The sequence below is a fragment of the Scardinius erythrophthalmus genome (genome assembly GCF_964197995.2).
Source record: "Scardinius erythrophthalmus genome assembly, chromosome: 23".
Classification (NCBI taxonomy): domain Eukaryota; kingdom Metazoa; phylum Chordata; class Actinopteri; order Cypriniformes; family Leuciscidae; genus Scardinius; species Scardinius erythrophthalmus.
The window spans coordinates 24,873,689-24,896,824 of record NC_138243.1 but is presented as its reverse complement, the minus strand read 5'-3'; the positions used below and the strand labels follow the sequence as shown (position 1 = coordinate 24,896,824).

General features: G+C 38.2%; 1 protein-coding gene and 1 long non-coding RNA gene across 2 annotated transcripts in view; both read right to left on the bottom strand.

Annotated features, from left to right (window-relative positions):
• Positions 1-9,548: 9,548 nt before the first annotated feature.
• On the bottom strand, positions 9,549-11,673 carry LOC308683266. The gene is made up of 4 exons (XR_014029242.1): positions 11,602-11,673; positions 11,082-11,122; positions 10,531-10,605; positions 9,549-10,440 (listed from the first exon to the last, which is right to left on the bottom strand). It is a non-coding gene; the product is annotated as an uncharacterized lncRNA (long non-coding RNA).
• Positions 11,674-16,550: 4,877 nt separating this feature from the next.
• The window catches only part of clmpa (CXADR like membrane protein a), a 61,283-nt gene continuing 54,697 nt past the window's right edge, over positions 16,551-23,136 (bottom strand). The window contains exons 6-7 of the mRNA XM_081354785.1: positions 21,330-21,471; positions 16,551-19,835 (exon numbers count right to left, since the gene is read on the bottom strand). Of these exons, the coding sequence (XP_081210911.1) occupies positions 19,487-19,835; positions 21,330-21,471 (491 nt within the window). The 3' untranslated portion in view covers positions 16,551-19,486. The remainder of the gene's footprint in view (positions 19,836-21,329; positions 21,472-23,136) is intronic.

Below are 23,136 nucleotides of genomic sequence, written 5' to 3'. Positions count from 1 at the left end.
TTAGGTAGATATAAAATCAAGAAAAGAATCAAGACTTTTTAAGAGAAAAAGTACAAATTACCTTGTTATTTTGAGTGGGAAACAGGCTTCCATAAGTAACACCACACTTCTCTTCAATAAGCCACCCAATTTGAGCCATCTTTGAGCCCGTAGTACTATATCAACATACTCACAGATCAAGACTGGGATGGATGGATGGATGGATGGATGGATCAAGTGCCTGAAAAAAAAGCCCCTTGAAAGGTAGCCTATCTGTACAAGTCAACTTCCATACTTTAAAAATCTTCGGATGCATGATGCATCATGATGCATCAGCCTTGAGAAAGATTATCTGGAGTGAAGCCAAGGAAACGTCTTGAAGCTATATAACGTTACGTCATGCTTTCAACAAAGCATGCTGTCCTTGAGTTCCTGGCAATCTTAAAAGGGATAGTTCACCCACAAATGAACATTTTGTCATCACTTACTCACTCATTCCAAAACTGTATGAGTTTCTTTCTTCTACTAGACACAAAAGATGCAATTTTGAAGAATGTTGGTATTAATGAAACAATTAGTAGCCATTGACTTCCAAAGTAGGATAAAAATACTGTGGAGGTCAATGGCTACTGTCAACTGGTTACCAACATTCTTCAAAATATCTTCTTTTGTGTCCAGCAGAAGAAAGAAATTCATACAGGCTTTAGTGAGAAGTTTATAAGAACTACATGAGCTGAGTAAAACGACATGCTATATCCCAATATCCCAGTGAATTAATCATTTGATTTAGCATCGCCTCTGAATGATGATGACTTCAACTATTTGCAATACTGTGTAGTTATGTTCGGTATATAATGTGGGTAATCGAGCAAACAAAAGAGTTTATATCTGCTACTCCGGTTAGCTCTTTCAGCACAGAGCCAGCAGCGTGTACAAGATTTATAGGCCATGATATAGTACAAGGACAAAAATGTGTCACTAAACCATGTGACTTCCATTCTGTGAGCTCTGATCACCTTAAACTAATCTCACTTAGCTAAGGATTCAACCGCTGTCAGGATACAGTGAAAACCAACACAAATCTTAAACATCGGCTAAAAGAATCTCAGGAAACGGTCCCTTTGCAATGGATTTGTCACGAAAGGATGAACATGCTAAGAAGTTCAAAATAATTCAAGCACCATTTAAGCAATTATTTCGAAGTATGCACTCAAAGACCACCCGTGTTGAAAACCATGTTGTAATGATGTTTATATGTCTATGTGTTGTTTTTAATATGCTTTCAGACTTAAGGTCCTTTCACACTGGACGCGATTTTGACGCACGAATAATTCGCGCGATGGTTTTATTTTTTGATCAGCTGTTTGTGTAACGAGTGCTTTCACACCGAACGCGAATGTGCTGAAGCGAAAAAACGACTTTTATTTTTTTCGCTTCAATGTCGATTTTTTTTTACTTTCGAGGCGACAAAAAAGGCTTCAGCCAATCACATACAAGGAAACAAAGGTGACGTCACAGCAAAAATGACGGATCTTCTGATTACTTGTGTGTCGGCGAATCCCGTTTTGTATGACAAATCTAATAAAAACTACAAGGACAACGATTTGAAGGACAATGTGTGGCGTAGCATTGCCAACCAACTCGGTTATCAAGACTGTGAGTATGTTGTGTGATAGTTTAGTCGGTGTATAGTCATGTGTTGTGTAGGCTAGCAGGCTAAACAACAGGGGATAGAAAGCTAACACTATCGTCAAAGATAAGAGACAGAGACCGTGTTTACTTTATATATCTAACAAAAATGTAGTGACTATTTAGAGCTGCTTTTGTACTATACATTCTTTGTGTGATATCCAGTTTCTAGTCGAATGATTTAACTTGTTACTTCGTGTGTTACATGCAATAATGTGTATTGACATTACAAAACGCACCTTGTTTAGTTGAAGACGCAAAAAAACTGTGGAAAAACCTAAGGGACACCTATGTGAGAAAAAGGAGAGAGGAAAAGGAAACTAAAAGTGGACAGGCTGGGAAACAGAGGAAGAGGTGGAAGTATATGGAGTGCATGAGCTTCCTTGAGGCTTCTACTTCTTTCAGAAGGTAGCTGTAGCCTGTTAGTTATTCAAGTTTTTTTTTTCTCTGAAAGTTCTCTTAAGTACAGCGATGAAGTTGAAAAATAATGCAGTGTTTGTATAATGAGGTGGCACAGGAAAGTTTATAGAATGCTTTTGAACAGGGTCTGCAGCAATCTTGAGGAGGAGCAGCAGGTGGTAGATGATGCAGGTCAGGGCACATCTGAGAGCGAGGGAGAGCCTTTCTGTCCACCTCCTCAGAAAAGGAAGTCCAAGGACTTTTTTGAGGATTATTTAGCAAGGAAAGAGGCCAGGGAGGACCAGAAAGTCAGGCAGCGAGAGGAGAAAGATGAGACGTATCATTTTTTAATGAGCCTGGCCCCAGCCATGAGAAGGCTGCCTTCAGAGCGGCAGTCCTGGCTAAAAATTAAAATTCAGGAGATGGTTTATGGGGCGGAGTTTAGCCTTCCATCTACATCAACGTACACTGTCCTATAAGTTTATTTTTTAATATTGTGTTGTCAATTATTATTATTATTATTTTGTGTCCTTTAAGTTCTATCTGTTCTTGTTTCATTACTGTGTACATCTCATCAAATAAATAATAATCAAATAAGCAAGACAATATTGGTGTTTTTTCACTGGCTTTAAATGTCTTAAATTATCAAGTACAAACTATTAACAAATATACAAATACCAGATTTACTTTTCATGAAATACATTTTAATTCAACAGGCAAACTGAAATTATTTACTTTTTGAACAATACAAATGAATCATGTTATGTTGCTTTTCAGTTCCACCTGCACCACCAGGAAGAAATTCAAACTGATGGATTTTGGAACATCTCAAGTGGACTAATTAATAATGTAACCCCTAAAACATCTCCCTTTTATTGCTTTTTATTATATAATTATAGTTGATTAATATTACCCAAGACCAAGAATTAAAGGGACAGTTCATTTTAAAATGAAAAGTATTTCATCATATACTCACCCTCATGTTGTCTCAAACCTGTATGAATTTCTTTCTTCTGCTGAACAGAAAAGAAGATATTTAGAAGAATGTCAGTAACCAGACAGTTTCTGGTCTCATTGACTTTCATAGTTGGAAAAAATATATACTATGGACGTCAATGGTACCAGAAACTGTCTGGTTACTGACATTCTTCTAAATATCTTCTTTTCTGTTCAGCAGAAGAAAGAAATTCATACAGGTTTGAGACAACATGAGGGTGAGTATATGATGACAGAAATTTCATTTTAAAGTGAACTGTCCCTTTGAAGTAAAATGAGCATTTAAAGAGTAGAAATGAATAGGCCTATATGAACTATGGAAAATATATAACATAAAATAACTTTGTTTGAGACTATAATCTAATGATGAAAAACAAAACAAAAGGAGTAAATCAAGAACTGGGGTTGTCAATAGAAAAAAACATTCTGATTCACATTTCTTTAAACTGTTGCATTAAATGGATTCACAATGATAAGCGCACTGTAGCGTGCTTTGTTAAATGCAGCTTTGGAGGCAAAGGGCCTTTAATCTGCATTTAACAAAGGACGCTACAGTGCGCTTATCATTTTGAATCCATTTAATGCAACAATTTTCCTATGTTCAGAAGGAGGGAGTCTTCATTGAGGGAGACCTCGGTTCACATGAGGAAGCTGCCATGGAACTTGGCCCGCAGGTGAATTAAAATAATGTTTAAATGTGTCCCGCACCCTCAGTGCCTCAGCTGATGCCCTGTTCCCTCGAAGACCTCTAATGTCACCCAGCTCACTGCCCTCTGCACTATCAGAACTGTCTGGCTCTGCACCGTGGTTCCCATTGGCCCTTCGTAGGAAGTTGTGCAGGATGCAAGTTGCCTTCACAATGCTGTCGGCTGTCTCTGGAGCTACATGTAGACGACGCTGGTAGACTCTCCAGCACTGGCTAAGAATGCCGAAAGCATTCTCAACTATACGTCGAGCCCTGGAGAGCCGGTAGTTGAACACGCGCTGGTCATCTGGCAGGCGTCTTCCAGGGTAGGGACGGAGAAGGAAAGGTTTTAAAGGAAATGCCTCATCTGCAACAATCACAAATGGTAACGCCCCTAGCTCTGGTGCAGATGGCAGATGAGAAGGCTCCGGAACGTTTAAACTCCCAGTATTTAGGGCCTGTCCCAATAAAGAATTGGCAAATATTCCACCATCGCTGTTGCTGCCTGATGCCCCTACATCCACCACTAGGAAGCGGTAGTCGGCATCAACCAAGGCAAGCAACACCACAGAAAAGGTGCCCTTATAATTAAAAAACTGGGAGCCAGAATTAGCTGGTGCCTGAATCACAATGTGCTTCCCATCCAAAGCACCGATACAATTGGGGAAGTTCCATTTTTCAGAGAATCTCAGAGCAGTTGTCTTCCAGAGCTCCTCATTGGGGACTGGCATGTAGGTGTCTTTTAAGGTCTCCCAGAGGACATCGCAGGTTTGTTTCACACTAGTGGACACAGTGGAAATTCCAAGGCGGAAACTGGTGGCTATGGTGGTGAAAGAATCCCCAGTGCTAAGGAATCTGAGGAATATAAATGAAGATAATTAATTTATTTGAATAATGTAGCCTACATTTGAGAGTATAAACCATACTTTATCAATAGTAAAAAAAAAAATTGTTAAGACATGATTATTAACAATAAAAAGTAAAACTGTTCCTGGGTCTTCTGCATAGTTCATGTTTCATCTATAATGAATTCATAGTCTAGCTAGCTAAACTTCTGCCTAGCCCCCTTAAAAAAATGGATTAACTTCGCGATCGCTTCAGTCCCCTTTAAAACATGAAACGGGTAGCATGTCAGAAACAGAGGGCAGTGTGTGTGTGTGTGTGTGTGTGTTCATCTGAATCTCATTGGCCTGTCATTGCCCGTCAATGTCAGAATATTTGAGATGACTAATCAAATCAAAGTAGGCGGGCTTTGTGTTTATAGACGCTGCAGAGCGCGAATTTTAGCAGTAGTTTTATTTATAGCTAGGCTGATGTTTTTAAGAGCTCACCTTAAGCAGACTGCCAGACGCTGCTCCGGATCAATTGGTTCCCTGAAGTTTGTGGTTTGTCTCGTCAGATGCGGTGCCACTATCTGAAGGAGCTCCTCAAATTGTCCCACAGACATCCGAAAGTAAGTGCGGAACCGGCCATGATAAAGTTTTAGCTCCTGTACAAGATTGGCATACTCCCCTTCAGACTCTCTGTTCTTTAAGACTGGGTGCACCCAAAACCTTCTTTTCTGTCTTTTAAAGAAAATGAAAAGCTCGTCTTCACTGGATGATGATGTTGAAGTGTCCATTTTCTCAACTGTCGGCGCGAAAGTTTTGGAATGTTGAAGCTCTCTGAACGTCACAGACATCGCAAATTCGCGTCGCGGCTGATGTGAATGGTTTTGACGCGAACTATTCGCACGCGAACTATTCGCTTTTTCGTTTCGTTTTTTCGTTTCGCGTCCAGTGTGAAAGGGCCTTAACCATGTGCAAATTCATAAGTCAACACCATTGTTCGAGTATTTTTGTCTTTAAAACTGCAGTGAACCAAAGGCAGTCTCAAAAATGCTTTTTGAAATCTAATTAACATTAGCATTATTATCTGTTTGATAAAAAACTCAAGCAAAAGGCTAATCATATTTATTACCATTATGTGCCTGACATTGTAAAGAGTGATACCTTTGTGCAGTGTTTACTACAGTAACTAGAGTAAAAGATGACAGAGTGGGTCTCTGAGCTGGTGTGAGTGAGTGGAGGCGGGGTTAATTTGTGTATATATATATATATATATATATATATATATATATATATATATATATATATATATATACATTGTGTGATATATATATATCACACGATGAACTCTACACTATACATTTAATTCAAATAATGACTAAGTTATATGCAAGTGTGCATGAAGGTTAACAATATACGGAGGCCTTCAGGATAATCTCAGCATCCATGCAAGCCCACAAACTCACAGTGAAGGTCAGATGGACTGATTTCAGACATATCTGATATCTGCATCTGCCTCGGAAAACACCACAGCTCTAGTTCCCTCTGCAGTGACCTCTAAATACACCAGTTCAATGGCAAATCAATCCCTACATGCTGCCTGTCTTTGTGCTTGAAATCGGCACAGTTTCACACATTCCCTTTGGCTGTAAACCTCCAAATCTGTTTCATGGACCGTTACCACACTAGAGGTCATCCTCGACCCCAAACTAGGCTGAAAAATATGTGCTTAGCGCATGTTTATTTACAGATCTACTAAAAGTAGAAAGTAGCATTTAATGAAATAGTCAGCTAATGAGGTTTTGGCAGTCCTCTGGAGCATTTGCTGTAATTGCTCACGATCTACTTCCAGCAGATTGCTTGCTCTTCTGCAGGCACAGAATGTTTGGACACCATGCAGATTTAATAAAGCAGCAGAGATTGAAATGACTTCAAAGATGGCACGGGAAAAAAAATCAATTAAGAGGCTTATTTTTCTCTTTTCTTTTTTTTTTTTTTTTTCTTCTGTGTGTTCAGAAATAAATTAAGGATGTGTGAAATAGATGGCTTATGTTTGATGGGTTTAAGCAGAAGTCATTGAAGTTTGCAGTTTCAGACAAATTAGATAAACGTCCTGTCCAGACGTCAACATGACTGACACTTTTCAAAATGACTGACATTTGTCTAAACTGAGACAAGATCTCTGCAACTTCACCACACCTGTTTGTTTTTTTCCAAAATCAACCTTAATGTGACAAATTGACTGATCGGATATTGAGCATCGCGCTGAATTAGAGACAGTCTTACCTGTGATGTTTCCGCGAGCTGAACGGGGAGAAGGAGGTTTTGCTGCGCCGGGTGGAGATGTTCCCGGACGGGCTTCCGTCCTCCGCCGGTTCCTCCACATTTAGCTGCGGTATGATCTGACCAACTGTACAAGCCATTTCCCTCGACTGCTCATGTAAACAGCTTCTAACCTCCCGTGAGAAGGAAAGTTCGCCTCAGGACGCAATGGGGACAGGAGGTGCTGTTTGCATATCTGGACGTGAGGCTGGACTGCAGGGACAGAGAAACTGGCGAACTGATTCGAATGATTTGTGATTTCAAGAAGTGACACCTCACTTAATCGGACGAAATCATGCTGAATTATAAATAAGTGGGTCTTATTTGAAGAGTTCTGAGTGACATGAGCAACATGATCGTAATTGCATTAATTTTTCCCATACGCCCAACATTATTTTGTCCCATTAGTCTCAGCGTTGTCCGATTCGTGAACGAATCGTTGTTGTAATTCGGATCTTTTCAATGAATCGGTTGAACCGGTTCACAAAACCGGTCGGCGTCTCTTTCGGACATGTTTGATTATTTATCCAACTTACTTTAATAAAACGTTAGCTACTTGAAATTATGTTTACGATTGTATGCTAGTTTTATCAGCAGTCATATTAGCCGGAGTCGTTTTTTAGGCCTATTATTAAACTTTACGCTCTGAACTTTTGAACTTTTTCAGCCAAAAAATGAAAATTAGTGAAGGAATTATAGTTTAATGCAAAATATATGTTCTACATTATTTTATGATCTGAATCATGTTTGCAAGTTGCAACAACAGACCTGTAAGCTACACTTGAAATTACAGTTCAATAAACGCCGTCACTGTGATGACATAAAATCTTTTGAACCGGTTCTTTGAACGAATCTTTTAAACGAATTATTGGAAATGAGTCGGACTTCCAACTCTATCCACACTTGAGTTGACTTGGAGGTTGTCCGTCAAGAATCCACAGCGAAAAAAAAAAAAAAAAAAAAAACTAATGTCTTCTGGAATCTTAGCTGGTTCTAAACTAATAAGTTCGATTACCCTAAAGGGGAAGACTCAGGAATCGATTCAGTCGAAAGCCATGCATTAGTGGCAGCCTGGTGTCAATATTTAGAGCCATTTTCCAAATAGAAATCTTCCAAGACTGAAAATCTTAGTCTGCTAAAGGCTGAGTTTGATAATAGTAGGCTACTACATATTGCTTCAAACCATAATAGGCATGGAGTAATATCCACAAAGTTCAAATTCTGAACTCATGGCTTCCTGAACCCAATACAAAAACATTAAAGTCATTGCACTTTGATATAGGCCATTAGACTAAATATAAACGGCCTTTCCTTCTCACGTGTTCATGTTTTATTTACTCTACCTATAATTTTGCTTTTCATCCAAGAGCAGTAATAGCCGCACTTTGGCCAGTAGAGGGCACAATTGCACTCTGTATTCAGGCATCCTAAAACTCTTTACGAGATCATCTTATTTGTTACTAACAAAGAGGACAGAAATGGATTTTAGATATTTCAGAATTACAGCTGTGTTCGAGTGGAAAATAAGGGATTATATATTTTTTGTACAGAAAATGTGGGTCAGTCTTCTGTGCAGAGCTTTGCCTTATAGCAGACCGTGAGGTGCTAACAGGCTCTATTAATGATTTGTCGGAGTGCGTACTGATGAAACATGGCTGAATCACAATGAGACTGAGAACAATTACACCACAAAGGAGGGATTAAGGAATGAATAATTAACTTCTTTTCTTCTTTTTTTCTCTTGCTTAGCCTATAAGACACAGTATAACTCTAAAAACTTGATTCAAACTCACTTGACTCTCAACTTTTCTTGAGCAGGAACACATCAGATGGATGGCTTTCACCACAGGAAATAAATGTATCCTTAAATACCATTTCAAGGGCCATGTTTGTATACAGTGCCTAAAATACGGTGCTTGCCAAATGCGAGTAAAATCGGTGTTGGCGAGTAGGCCTATATAGCCTAAAACGGTGACAATCGGCAGTTAGCCTTGTAACATTTATATGAATTCTAACAATGCAATGTTGTGAGAACCTGAACTTCAACAAACGTGAACGGCGCTCGCGACAATTAACGGGCCAGTGCTGCATGAATGTTAAAGCCTTGCCAATTTAAATGTTCCAGAAAAACTGTGTCTCAGACAGCACGCAAATACTGAATTAAGCTCCGTTTAGGTCTTCTTTCACTTGAATGGACAAATTCATACAAAATTATGTAAAAAAAAAAATAATAAAAAAAATGCCAGTGTCTGGCAAACATTATGCCAGAGTCGGTTATGTCTAAGGGAACGTAAACAGTTGAGAAAGATAACACATGTCATGCGTTTCATTGGATCCGTGCATTCGGTGCATTAAAGTGACAGCATCATAATCCTGCACTGTAAAAATAAAAGGTGCCTGGAGGAACCTTTTGGGGTTCTTCACTTTGCCACACCGGCGGAACCGTCTGTAGATCCTCTAGGCACCCTTTAAAAAGGGGCGGTTCTCTGAGGAACCACACAGGTTTCCTGAGGAACTCTTATATTAGGCTCTGTGTGGAACCACTTTGGGTGCCTCCAGGAACCAAATTTCATTTTTTTTTTATATTTAATTTCATGTTGTTACTATGGTTACCTTTGACTTCTATTATAATAAACAAATTGAACCAAATACAAAATAAGAATTGTTTATTACATATTTGATATTCATTTTTATACATACACTTCCATGCACATGGGGAAAAAAGCTAACTATAGCTTAATATCAATGAATACACAAAAAAATAGTATAATACATAAGCAACATAATCAACCATGTATATACAATAGATAAACAAGAAAAGACATCTCAACAAAATGCATGGAAACACATATGTTCCATGAAATAAATCAATGTAAAAAAATTACATTTGAACTAATTAAAAAATGTCCATCATACTTAACTTTAAAACATTTGTGTTTCAGTACGATGGTTAGTCTGACATCACTGTTACCAAGTCCAAAAGCTCTATCAGATGCCAAAAACAAACAACAGTGCTAATATACACTGATTGTGCTGTAACCTTAATCTCTATACTGAAATCTCTGATGGTTAGTTATTCAGCTATTTTGAATCATAAAATGTTTAAGTCTGGGATGCCGTTAGACTGGAGACTGTAATGTACACTGTGGCTTTTGAAAAGCTTAAATGTGTGACTTGAATCAACAGTGTTCATAAATGGTTGTTGAGTATTCTCATGAAACAAGATAGAGGAAGTAGAGGCTTCGACCTGGAAACAGTATTAAGGTGCAGTAAAATGATCTGTTGTTCTGTGAATGTTCACTGGTGAATTCAGTCATTTCAATATGAATTCACGATCAGCAATTTCGTTTGTGGTCAAAAATGTCACTATGGGACCAAGTTGGTGTGAGGTACTTAATGAGTTAGAAAAGTGAAAAGGTACAGCATCGTTTTCCGTTTGTTTTTCCTCTTTTCTGGTGGATGGTCCAGGCACTTCAATGATTTTCAGGTCTACAGGAGGATTTTTATTCTTGTTCAAACTTGTATTTCAGCTTACCGAGATCCCTGCAAAGTACAAAATTTACTGTTAGTAATGTTATTAAAGTGATAGTTGTGAAACTTAAATAATTTCCTCAGCCTTGTGACGTTCCAAACCTGTTTGACTTTCTGTCTGTGGACCCCAAAAGCAGATCTCAGTCATAATGCAACCCCAGTCACCGGTCGCTTACACTGCATGAAACACAAGCAGAAAACAAATGTGTAAATCATTCATGAAACCATTTTATGTACTCTTGTCTAGTTCAATTCAATGCAACAATTTATGTAAAAATGGTTAAGCTCCAAAAATGTCCCAGAAAAGATACTAAAAATAATCAATGAGTTCAAATGTGTTATGGGTTGTGTTGTAAGTCTTCTGAAGCCTAATAGCTTTTTCCTTTTTTTTGTCGAAAGACTAAACTTGAAGTTATAATTCAGAGTTAAAATGTCTTATATTCAAATGCAAATGATAAAGATATAAGAAAAAATGCATAGCATTATTTGTGAACCAAACCTGGGATATTTTACATGAATGAGATTTGAGATCATGAGAAAAGATTTTCAGAGAATAACTGATTTAAAAAACACAAGTACACAGTCAAACAATACAATTTCACACAGAGAAAGTTCATAGTAATAAAGTACTGCATGTGGTGCAGGTAACTTACTGTAATTCAATGTTGCCACTGAAATGTTCAGATTATTTGTTCTGGGGAAACAAAAGAACAAAGCTGATTATTCACAACATAATATTTATTGACCAGTAAATGGCTTTAAAATGGTATTTGAGAGAATGAGGGCACCTGTAGTAAGTAAAGTTAAGTTAGGCTAAACAAAAACAGAGCAAACTATAACCTGTTTTTGTTATTCATAACAAACGCCAAGAATCAGAGAATTTTCTAAATTAGTTAGGCTATATCAGCAATTTGAAGACACAGTTGTACAAAATATGTTGAATTGAATGACTAAATCAATCTAAGACAATAAGTCAATCATTTCCATTTGTTCATAAGATCAACGTAGTTAGCATCGCGGCTAAAACCTTCATACCAGATATACTGTGCAATAAACGAGTGGTAAACACTGTAAAAACGTAGTAATGTATAATAAATTTAGTTTATTTATATGTGTGTTTAAATATATAGTGAGTAGACTCTGTATTTATATTTATTTGGCGAGTTTACAAACCTTGTAATGGAGAGCCGAATAAACGGCGGAAGCTTTGATGAGAGGAGCCGTTACTTTCAAACCGATGACGTCGATCAGCTGAGCTTTGTTGCGCGCGAGCATCACTGAAGCGACGACAGCAGAGGAATAGCAGCAGTTTCGTGACAGAATAACACCTTTCTCCTCCTGCTTCTTCTTCTTCATATAATATTATTATTATTTAGTGTTGTTGTTTAAGGTTTAAATTACTTAATAAAATAGGCCTATACTAAATATATGTAAGCTACCCAAGTGAAAAAGACTAGGTTACTGTTAAATGTATTAAAAATGCATTAAAGTATATTTGTATTGTAGGTCTACTAAAAACACACTGAAGTACATTTTTAATACATTTAATAGTACATCTTTTTCACCTGGGTATGTATACTGAATCAAACTTGCCTATAATAATAATAATAAAAATGCATTAAAGTATATTTGTATTGTAGGTCTACTAAAAACACACTCAAGTACATTTTTAATACATTTAATAGTACGTCTTTTTCACCTGGGTATGTATACTGAATCAAACTTAAGTAGCCTATAATAATAATAATAATAATAATAATAATAGGATAATAATTATAATAATAGAATAATAATCTAATTCTGGCCTCACTGAACCATTGGGTTCCTCCAGATGCTGGCTTTAACATTAGAGATCTTCCAGGAACCACTTAAATGTTAAAAGATCTTCCAATAACCCTTTTATCGCATTTAAGTTCCTCTATTTTCCCCCAAAGCACTTCGAGGTCTCATGGTAATGAAAAGGTGACTCCAGAACCTCTGAAGTAAATACAAAGTGCTTAAAGGATCCTGTAAGTTCCAGCAAGAACCTCAAAGATTGTCAATGCTCCTCCAGTAACCCTACTATAGGAAAAAGAGCTTTGAGGCACCAACATTACATTTTGAAGTTCCTTGAGGATCCAACAGGATACTTGAGGCTCCTTTAGTTTTTACAGTGTGCTGTCATCTGTGTTTTTAATGTTGATCAAACAACAAAATCAGGCATTGCTCTTGACTGAATAACTTTTGTAACTTAAATAAGGATTAATATCTGCTTAATTTATACAGCGAAGACTATGCAGTGTTATTTTACATTTGATTACTTTTTCTGAATCCAAAAATGTGAATTTTCACTGGTATCTAAAATTTTTGCAAAAATAATTTCATGGCTGGTAAATTTTCTTAAAGGATTAGTTCACTTTAAAATGAAAATTAGCCCGATTTACTCACACTCAAGCCATCCTAGGTTTATATGACTTTCTTCTCTCAGAAGCTAGTTATTTTACTTTATAAATATGAATATTTTTCTTACACAAACTCGTCGTTTTGCTTCAGAAGGCCTGTATTAACCCCCTGGAGCCGTTTGGAGTTCATTTATGATGGATGCACGTTTTTTAGCTTAAATCTGTTGGTTGCCATCCACTGCCATTCTAAAACTTGTAAGAGCCATGATATATTTTTATATAACTCCGATTTTGTCTGAAAGAAGAAAGTCATTTACACCTAAGATGGCTTAAGGGTAGGGTGACCACCTGCTAATAAGCCCAAGGGGGGACAAGGGGTATGTTTCTGAGGGACAATGTGGGACACTGCTGGCGCGGCGGCCGCGGTGCCCCACTGGCAGACTCACTGATAGTGGTTAACAAATTTCAAGCACATACCACCTTGCATAGTATTAATAATGCCCTATTCTCCTAAACGTGTAATTTTTGTATGTATGCTCATGAATAAGCCAACCAATGTGTATTTTTTTTCTAAATAAAGACTCTTTATAAATAAAGAATATTTTGAACATTCAATGAATTGACAGATGTACTTCCACTTAAGATTTACTATTTAATTTTATTTATTTTTCATTACAATTTATTTACTTTAAATAAATTAATAAATTATAATATAAATTTATAGGATTAACAGGAATTGTAGTTGCTCAACACCACAGGAACAGTTAAAAAAAAAGTATTTAAAAGAAATTGAACGATTCACCTCGTATTCCCCTCCATGTCCGATTGAGAAGGACGTTTTGCAAAGGTCACAAAAAGCCCTCTCGGTATCCCCCTCAACACCTTTCAGCCACAAATATTAATTTCCCCATTCTTGTTTCTTGTACTCACACCTTCTCTTTTTAATTGATGATGCCGTTGCCTCTCAGACTCAGTCTCTTTCTCGAATTTTTCGAATTGGAAAGCGCGCATCTAAAAGTTCCTTCCTTCCAAGTGTGTCTGGTATGCGCGTGCGTGCGCTGTCATGACAACAACGAAAAAGTTGACAACAACCTAGTCAGCAGTTCAACTGAGGGGTTTGTGTGACAACAATAGCGTGCTGAAATGCCAAGTAATGTTCGTTTGTCTGCTTGGGGCTCGAGTATATAGAGCGACCAACTTTTTTTTGAGCAAGCATAGATTATGCGTGACACGGGCTGAGTCCCAATTCGCCTACTTATACTACGACCTAAAAGTATGTACTTTTTTTGTGATGAAAAAGTACATACTTTTGAGTGTGTAGCAAAAAAGTATGCACGTTCTGGGACATACTTCGATGACGTCATGCAACGTGAACTTGAACGTGGTTGCCTAGTTACGCACACCGCGACTGTTAACAAAACATTTAACATTCCATTCATTCTTATATATCCAATATAATTTTATTTACTATTCCCATCTTTTTTTCCACAATACATTTACAATGTGTTTACCAAATTGAGGAGTGAAGCAGGGCGTCGTCGTAGATCAACCAAACGCAGGTCGTTTGTGAGGCGGCTGGTTCTGACGTTCATGTGCAAATGTGTGTAACGAAAGCTAGCGCTACTTATTTTCTGAGTTAAAATATTTAAAGTTTATAGTGTAACTATTGTTTAACGTATTTTATACTTAATCTTATACTTATGTATAATACTTAAAAATACCCCGATGAAAATGAACCATGCTTTTACTATAGTAAAAGTGTAGTAACCATGTTTCTTTGGTTGGACTGATAAAGTTAACATATGTACAGCCACAGTATTACTAGCCTACAAATAAGTCAGACAGAAACAGAAATACATAAAAAAGACACTTGCATGACACTGTAGGCTACTAGAGCCTTTTTATTTATTGTTTTGTAGCCTGCAATGAGGCGCTCGGTATCTTCGTCGGACCCTACAAGATAAACACGGTACTTTTTTGGCACAACATAAACCCATTAATATTACGAGACAATAAAACATAACTTTAATTAGGGTTAAACATTTGAATTCTTACACTTAAAAACTGAGGGCGCATCTCCGTTGCTGCATCCGACTGCCAGGTTTACATCACCATCATCACCGCAAAGCTCCTCCCTCCCGCACGCAATGGGTTGTGGGCAATATTAGCCGTTAGAGTGTGCATTGATCTGCACTTCGAATTCTAACCGGAAATAGTAGACCATCCGGGTATCTTTGGAATACTCATTTCAACATGCTACGATTTGGGACGTACTAATTCTAGTTTCGCATACTATTTAGGACGGATAGTATGCGAATTGGGACTCAGCAACGGTCTCAATTTGCGTGACGCGTGAATTGGGCTTCAAACGCTGTGCGCGCACGCGCTACGCGGGAAGGGTGGTCACCCTACTTAAGGGTGAGTAAATCATGGGCTAATTTTCATTTGAAAGTGAACTACTCCTTTAAAGGGACACTTCACCCATTTGCATTAAGCTTTGCATTGTTAGAAACCCAGTCATTATTGAATGGTCGTGCAACACTCTCTCATTTTCCCCTGAGATGGGAGAAATCTGTTATTTACCTCTTACACTTCCTCCTACAATGACGCAAAAATCGTCATTTTGCGTCATTGTAGGAGGAAGTGTAAGAGGGGGGGATTTCTGTTGAGACTACAAGCACTAGTTCCTCATCTTTCCCAGGGGGCGGGACCCGCTCACGCTACAGACCTATTACAGATCAGTGGGTGGGACTTTACGCTCTGAAACTGAAAGCAATATCCTCCATCTTGTTTGAAGCTAAGCTAACAGGCGCTGTGGAGACAGATGTAAAGTTATGACAATAGCGGAGGAGAGTGCTCAATATGATATAGACTAGAGGAAGAGGATTTCGGAAGTCTGATGCTTGAATCAGGTGTTTGTGGCTACCTTTACAAGCCGCATTATAGCGAAGAGCAGCCGAGGCAGAAGACCTGCCTGCCGCGGACGAGGAGCCCGGACTGGCTCGAGTTAGGGCGGACTGGTGGCGCCGGTGATCTCACTATGCAGCTACGAACCGCTATGAACACAGAGATAGAGTCCGTCTGCGGCAAAGAATTTCAACGATGACAATTTCTCCTGGACGAAATCTCTGAATCAGACGAGGACACGGACGTTTGTGTTGTGAACAAGTTTCCTAGTTTCGCACCGCATATGTTCTGACTGAACATCCAGGTACCATGCAATAATTCACCTTTTCGAAAGAAATACAAACGAGGAGTAATACACTAATGAGTTCGCCAACTAACTAGACATTTTGTGTGAATGTGAAATTAATTTCAAGCTCTGGTGGTAGCTAGACTTGTAGACGGAAGAGTGATTTCTCTTATAGGCAGATATGCGCTTTCTGGATTAGTGGGAGTGGCTTGCGGAGCTGTGCAATATGGTGCATTGTGGGAGTTGTTGTCTTTCATACAAATGCGTCCTAAAGTTATTTTTTGTCTTTTCTCGGTCACAAAGGCACCAAATTCAAAATTTCTTTTACATTTCGACTACATATATGACCCACTTTAAATAAAAAGCAATGTTCAAATGGGTGAAATGCCCCTTTAAGTCACCGGCCATTGGCAGGTGTGGGTAAAAAGTTCATTTAAGGCCCTGTTTGGATATCTTTAGATTTGCTTTGAGTTTGATTTTAATCCACAAAGACAAAGGGCATTTGAGAGAGGAAATCTCCTGAGACAGAAAATGACACTGTTTTCATTGGCTTGCCATTTAATGCTTTATTACAAACCAAAGGAAAATCATTAAGATACTGTACAAATATACATTTGAAATGAAAGGAAATATGTACAAGGTCATTTGTCCAATCAATCAATAGCCAGTAATGTTTAAAAATAATAATAATTCTGAACGACAGAGGGAAATGGCTCATTGTTTCCTTACTCATGCAGTCAAAACACCAGACTGACCAAACAAAACTACTGTATAGAGAGTACAGCCGTAGAAGTGCAAAGTCATCGACAAGAATGAGTTCATTCCATGTTTATTGGGTATGATGAAAGTTGACGTATAAATACAAAAAGTATTTACATTAGTAACATTTTAACCAAAATCCTTTTTTTATAATGCGATTCTTAGTATATAATGTACTGATATTAGCACTGAGCCAAAATACTTGCCTTTCTCTAGCTATCATTGTCATGCAGGTCCATTGCCAATAGTGTTTAGATGCACATTCTCTCAAGCAATTGTATGCAGGGTGTTTAACATTAGAGCTCAGCATTCAAACCGTTCAGCCGTGATTGACCGAACACAAACTCAACTGAACCATGCGTCTCAGCACATATCAACAGCAGACTCAGCCGTACAGGAACAGTGGGTTACGAGGAAGTACTTAGACTAATATTACTTTATTTCCTCACGTTCCCCGTGCGTGGAAAGAGACTTCAAAGCCGGGGAATCGACCGGGTTGTTGGTTGAAGCTAAATCAATGGAACTGGGTGCACATTCGGAGTTCTTTTGCATTGGCCTTAAGAGTTGTGAAGGATTGGATTTAGATAAATAAGGTCAGCCTTTGGTTCCTTTACCTCTCAGAGCACTGACATCTAAGTCTTGTTCAATGCAGAGACGGTTATTCCCTGGTTATCCGGCAAGAAGACATTGTGCTCCTTAAGGGTGACCTGTCACTTTGAATATTTTCTGACATCTTGTTCGTCCGTCTAATTCATTTCTGAAGACGTAAAAAAGCAGAGGGGAGGAATTCATGTTATGGCCTCCTGCTGTTTACTAATGGGGACTCAAAAAGCACATTTTTGCAGCTGATTCTGGGTATGAATGCCTCTCTGAGCACTAGAAATCATCAAACATTGAAATAATAAGAAGGGAAAAAATATATTTTCAATGGCATTAGAGTAACCAGAACACAACTAGGATACAAATATGATTCATATATATAAATCTGCACTCAAGAATTTAAAGCTTCTAACCTACTGCAGTTACAATGCTGTGTCTTTTGCCAAAATAGCAAAAAATGTAATTAATCTTAAAAATAAATGGTTGAAAAGAGGAAAAAAGCTAAAAATAGCCAGCTATACAACACATTCAAAGCTCATTCGTGCAGGCCTAGATGGAATCTGCAGACTTTCCCCCAAAATTTTTTAAAGAAAACTATTTAAACATGATCAAATGTCTTAAACTGAGCAGAAAGCACTACATTCGTATTTGTAGATGAAAGCATTAGCAAATTAGCCATAATATTTAATATAAAAACATATACAAATATTACGGGTAATGTAGAGCAGTGGCCTCAGCAAACTTCCAAAAGATGCTTTTAAAAACGTAATCTAACTTTAATTAAAATCCTAAACACACACACCCACACATACAAAGACACAAAGAATGTAAACTGAAATTGAACTTTTTCCCTCTAAATAACTATTGTGTTTATTGGAGATCATATTTGTTTTTGAAGAATCTTGGATTCTTGATACAAAATGGATTGTAATGCAAATTTGAAATGTCAAAATCCAGTTTATGTCAATAAAACATTTCAAAAGAAGCAGTTTTGTCATAATTTGATGGATAATGGCAGACCTTTGAGTCAAAAAGGTTGAGAACCACTAATGCAGAGCTTTGACCAGCCGTTCGAAATCTGTGTAGAACGAGTGCTTTCCACGCAGGCAGACTGTGTGTGGGCCTGCTCGTTCGGTTTCATCGTAATCGGTTACACACTTCAGACCTAAATAAACCAGCACTGAATAAACCTGACCCAACCTCACCATACTAGCATCCAATGGGATGCGCCAACCAGACATCTGATTTCAATTGCATACCAGGAGCCAAAGCCGAGTCAAACCATTTCCCCATTGAGACAATCGACCTCATTACTGAAGATACTGTGTTCATTATCCTGAAGAATGCGAGTGAATGATTTAAAGGGATTGTGCACACACACGTTACGAATGCTGTTAGATACTTTAACTGAAATATATATGGAATTCCTATAAATACCTATTAAATACAGAATACTTCTATTCATATGGAATATTTATAGCTCTAATGAGGAACAAACCAATTTACTGTCATTGTTTATGTCACGGTGTGTTGATTTCTCCTCGTTCTGGGCCAATCGTATCGTCTGCGCCCAGCAGGTGACCTGCCATTGGCTGTTGGGGTGTGATACCAGCTGGGCTGCCTGGCAAATGCTGATTGGCTGAGGAAATGAGTGGCAGATGTGAATCCTCGTAGGGGCGGACGAGCAGGTGCCGGAAAGAGTCCGCTTATGTGAATTCCTCCTCCAGTTCTGTGGCTGTCAGTTCAAACCCAGCGAGGACAGGAAGTGTGTGGTCAGGTGGACAGGCTGTCTGTCTGGGTAAAGGCAGAGCTGAATCTCTGCTCATATCTGCCTCTTTTGTTTGCTCAAACCACCATAACAACACAAGGCACAGTCCTCGCATCTTTAAACACTTTAAAAATACATACACTCCACGAGGGGTCTCCTTCCACTTCAGTGTGCACATAAAAACAACAAAAGCATTCATTTTCCAATGTTGAATCAAAAAGCCTGACCACCTGGGTTTTCCACAGGGAATGGGAAATCCTTTGGGAATGTTCCTGATACCAAATGTGGGAGTCGATGCTTGTTGCAGTGTGTGTATTTATCTGTTTGTGTGTGTGTGTTTATGTGTGTTTTGTATTCCTACACAGTCTGGAATGCCTTGGTTTGCGCGGGGATCATCACCGGTGTGGCGCCCATCCTCGTCAGGTTCCCTGGGCTGAGCTTTGCCGAGCTGGGTTTGGGGCTACTGCTGGGCTCCGGGGGTTTGGGGACCACGTGGTTGTACGGCGGTGGTACTGAAGGGAAGTTTTCGGGCTGCCCGCTTTCTTTAAGGGCAGCCACCACGGGCAGTCGAGGCCTGGGCCCACGGGGGGCGCTGTTGTGCACCATAGACTGAGTGGAGGAGGCTCCGGAGCGAGAACTCCCAGAGCGAGAGGAGGAGAGAGAGTTTGGCTTCACCAGTTTGGCTTTGGGAGCTTCCGCATCTTCCCTAAAACATAAAGAATGAGACACCCCTTATGAAAACAAAATATATTTCCCTATATACTGTATGAAAGATCAATATATTAAATGGTTTAACAGTATATTTGAAAATATAGAGAATAATATATTGTGTTAATATATTACGATATATTGAATAATACATAAGGAATTGCCGCTTTTCATATATTGAAAAATATGTGACAATATATTTACTATTATATCATAATGTATGTAATGTTATAGTCAGTAATACGCTTCATTATATATAGATGTATGTGATCAGATATGGTACTGCATGTGTGATATATTGCAGATATATTTCCTCATGCAACAGAAACACACATATAGAGAAATATATAATGTAATATATATTTTTTAATTATTTGCATTATAAATGTTTCATATTTTCAAGCTAACAGAAGTTAACAAAAGCACAAGCACACCTGCATGTACTAAAGTATTTAGGCAAGAGACTATCACTGTGCTAAGGGTGATTACTTTTAAATATCGTCATTATAATCTTAATGGTGTTCGGCCAATCGTCAACCAAACCACAGGCTCTACTCTTCAGCACAATGGTGACCTCAAAAACTCAGACATACTAGAAATCATTTTAAATTCCCAAAATAATAGAACATGAAAAACTAACAGACCTCCCTCCTTACTAGTCTCCCATATATGGAAATGTATTATGTAATATATTTTGCAGTATATACCCATATATTTTTGTTTCATAAAGGGACTGTGAGATGTTTCATCTTGTTGTGTATACTTTGCATGCAAGGGCTTGCAAATGTCTGTGCCAAATTGGAAGTGTTATTATTCAGACGGCTCCCTATAAACATGTCAACTCCCTCAGAAAGAATTTTTTTCAAACTGTTGGTCCTCCAGGACAGTATATTTATGTAGATGTATTTTGAAAATTAGTATTCACAATATATTTTCAGCTACTCTTATTTAAAAATATACCTGAAAATATATTTTTTCCATATGGGCGACTAGCTAGAAGTTTTTCTTTTCAACAACTCACATGGAGTTCATTTCAAGCCTAAATGCATTTTTAAATCAAATGTAAACAGAGTTTGCATAGCTAGAAGCATTTGCATTCGCAAACATGCATTGAGTGTATTTTGGGCCTAAATGCACTTTACATTTTATAAAATGTTTTGATAAATTCACTAAAGCGTAAAGACACTCAAATACCTTTAAACCCTTCAGGCTACCGGCTAATAAGTCTAGAGAAAGTGACTTCTACTACACTGGAACCATATGCATCTCTTTAACCTCAGCGAGAGCAGTGTAAATGTGTGTATCTCGCTGTCATTTGCATTTTTAATGCTCACTCATCCTCCAAACCTGCATAATTCATCCCGACACCCGCAAATTAGCCTAGACATGAATGCAAGTCAACAAAGAGAAATAGAGCTGCTAGACATTATAAATAGTGTCAATTAAGTCCAACGAGCTATTTAAAGAAATGTTTTTTGTTTGTTTGTTTTACCTTATTTCATTGGGCGCTTCCTCCTCCTCATATTTCTTCTTCTCTTTCTTGCGGAAAACAAGCCAGACGATGAGGATGATGAGTAGAACGCCGAAGGACACGCCCACCACGGCACCAGCCACCACGCCCATTCCACGGACATCTGCAAAAGAGCGGACACTTCACAGCTGATTCCATTTAATAAGTTATGGTGTATGCTAAGGTAAGCTTCAGTGTTGTTATTGTCAAGGCACATTTATTTATACAAAGTTCTGGCATGAAACTCCAGATGGCGCAGGCTAATAGGTCCTTAACTTAATCTGCTTGCAATCACATCATTCTCTATAGATACCAGCTGATTGGTTGCTGCTTTATCAGTAGCCAATGAGCTTGCTGCTCATCCTTCAAATATTTGGTTAGCATTTGCTGTAGCAGTTGCAGCGCACATCAGAAACCCTCCACCTTCCCCAGCTCCACCTGTTTAGATCTGCTATGGGTAATTCATGTACGCTATATTGTGCAGCAGCAGCATGTCTTACTTGCTCACAGCAGTGTATCATGTGTGTATGCGCTGATTTCACGCAGCCGCCATTTTGAAATCGAAAGCGAGGCTCTGGTGGGAAAAACCCCGGAAGTAAAGATAAACAACAATGCCTTTGGACTACCAACCTGAAGCTGCTGCCGCGATTAACACTTTTGGATGTTAAAGTCCCCGTGAACCGGAAGTTGCAAACGACTTTTCTCCAGTGTTATGACGTATTTCCCAGTGAAAAGGAATATTGAACAGAGGGCAGGGTTTTACTCTACACTGTTAGAAAAATCTGTAGAAATTACAGTATTACTGGCAGCTACTTGCCAGTAACTTACTGTAGATTTAAATTGATGTTATTTACTGGCAACAATTTGTTCAAAATTAAATGAACATTAAACATTAACAAGTCTTTATCTTTACAGAATAAAACTAAAATAACATCATCACGCAAAGCATTCTGGGAACCAAAATCTGAGGGAAAAAAACAGAAAAAGGTTGATGAAGATTTCTGGTTCCCACAATGCTTTGCATTAGATTGTTATTTTATAATTTTATTCTTTAAAGACAAAGACTTGTTAATGTCTAATGTTCATTTAACTTTGAACAAACTGTTGCCAGTAAATAACATAAATTTAAATCTACAGTAAGTTACTGGCAAACAGCTGCAAAACTACAGCAAATTTTTTACAGTGTAGCGCTCCTCCTCTCCATCTCTCGCTCATAACAGACTAACGGTTTGAGGGGAGTGGTTAAGCGTTGCCCAAACCAATTCCTCAAACCTACGTCATCAGAGAAGGTCCTCCAATGCAGAGGGGAGGGGCATTTTCAGATTTTGATTAAAGATTACCATGGTAAAAATTTTTTTTTTTAAATATTTTCTTGCACGGATTAATTGTTCACCACAAGACTAGTAATATGCGCTAACAAAGTAAATAGGGTCAATTTTGATTTCATGGGGACTTTAATATCCAATATAGGATATGTATATAGTTCATTCCTGCTTCTTTTTTTACTTTCAGAATTATATAAAAAAATATTTTATTTATAAATGAATTTCACTGTATATAGTCTAAAGTATGAAAGAAATGTATGTACAGTTTTAGAATTGACACAACATCATTAAACACAACAATACGCCATCGCATTCACGACTCTCCTGTGATTAAAGGCGACACTTCCGGTTTTCTTCCCACCGGAGCCTCGCTTTCGATTTCAAAATAACGGCTGCGTGAAATCAGCGTATTGGCAGTAGCAAGTCCCATACCTTTGCAATGGCATAGTAACATCCCAGTAGGG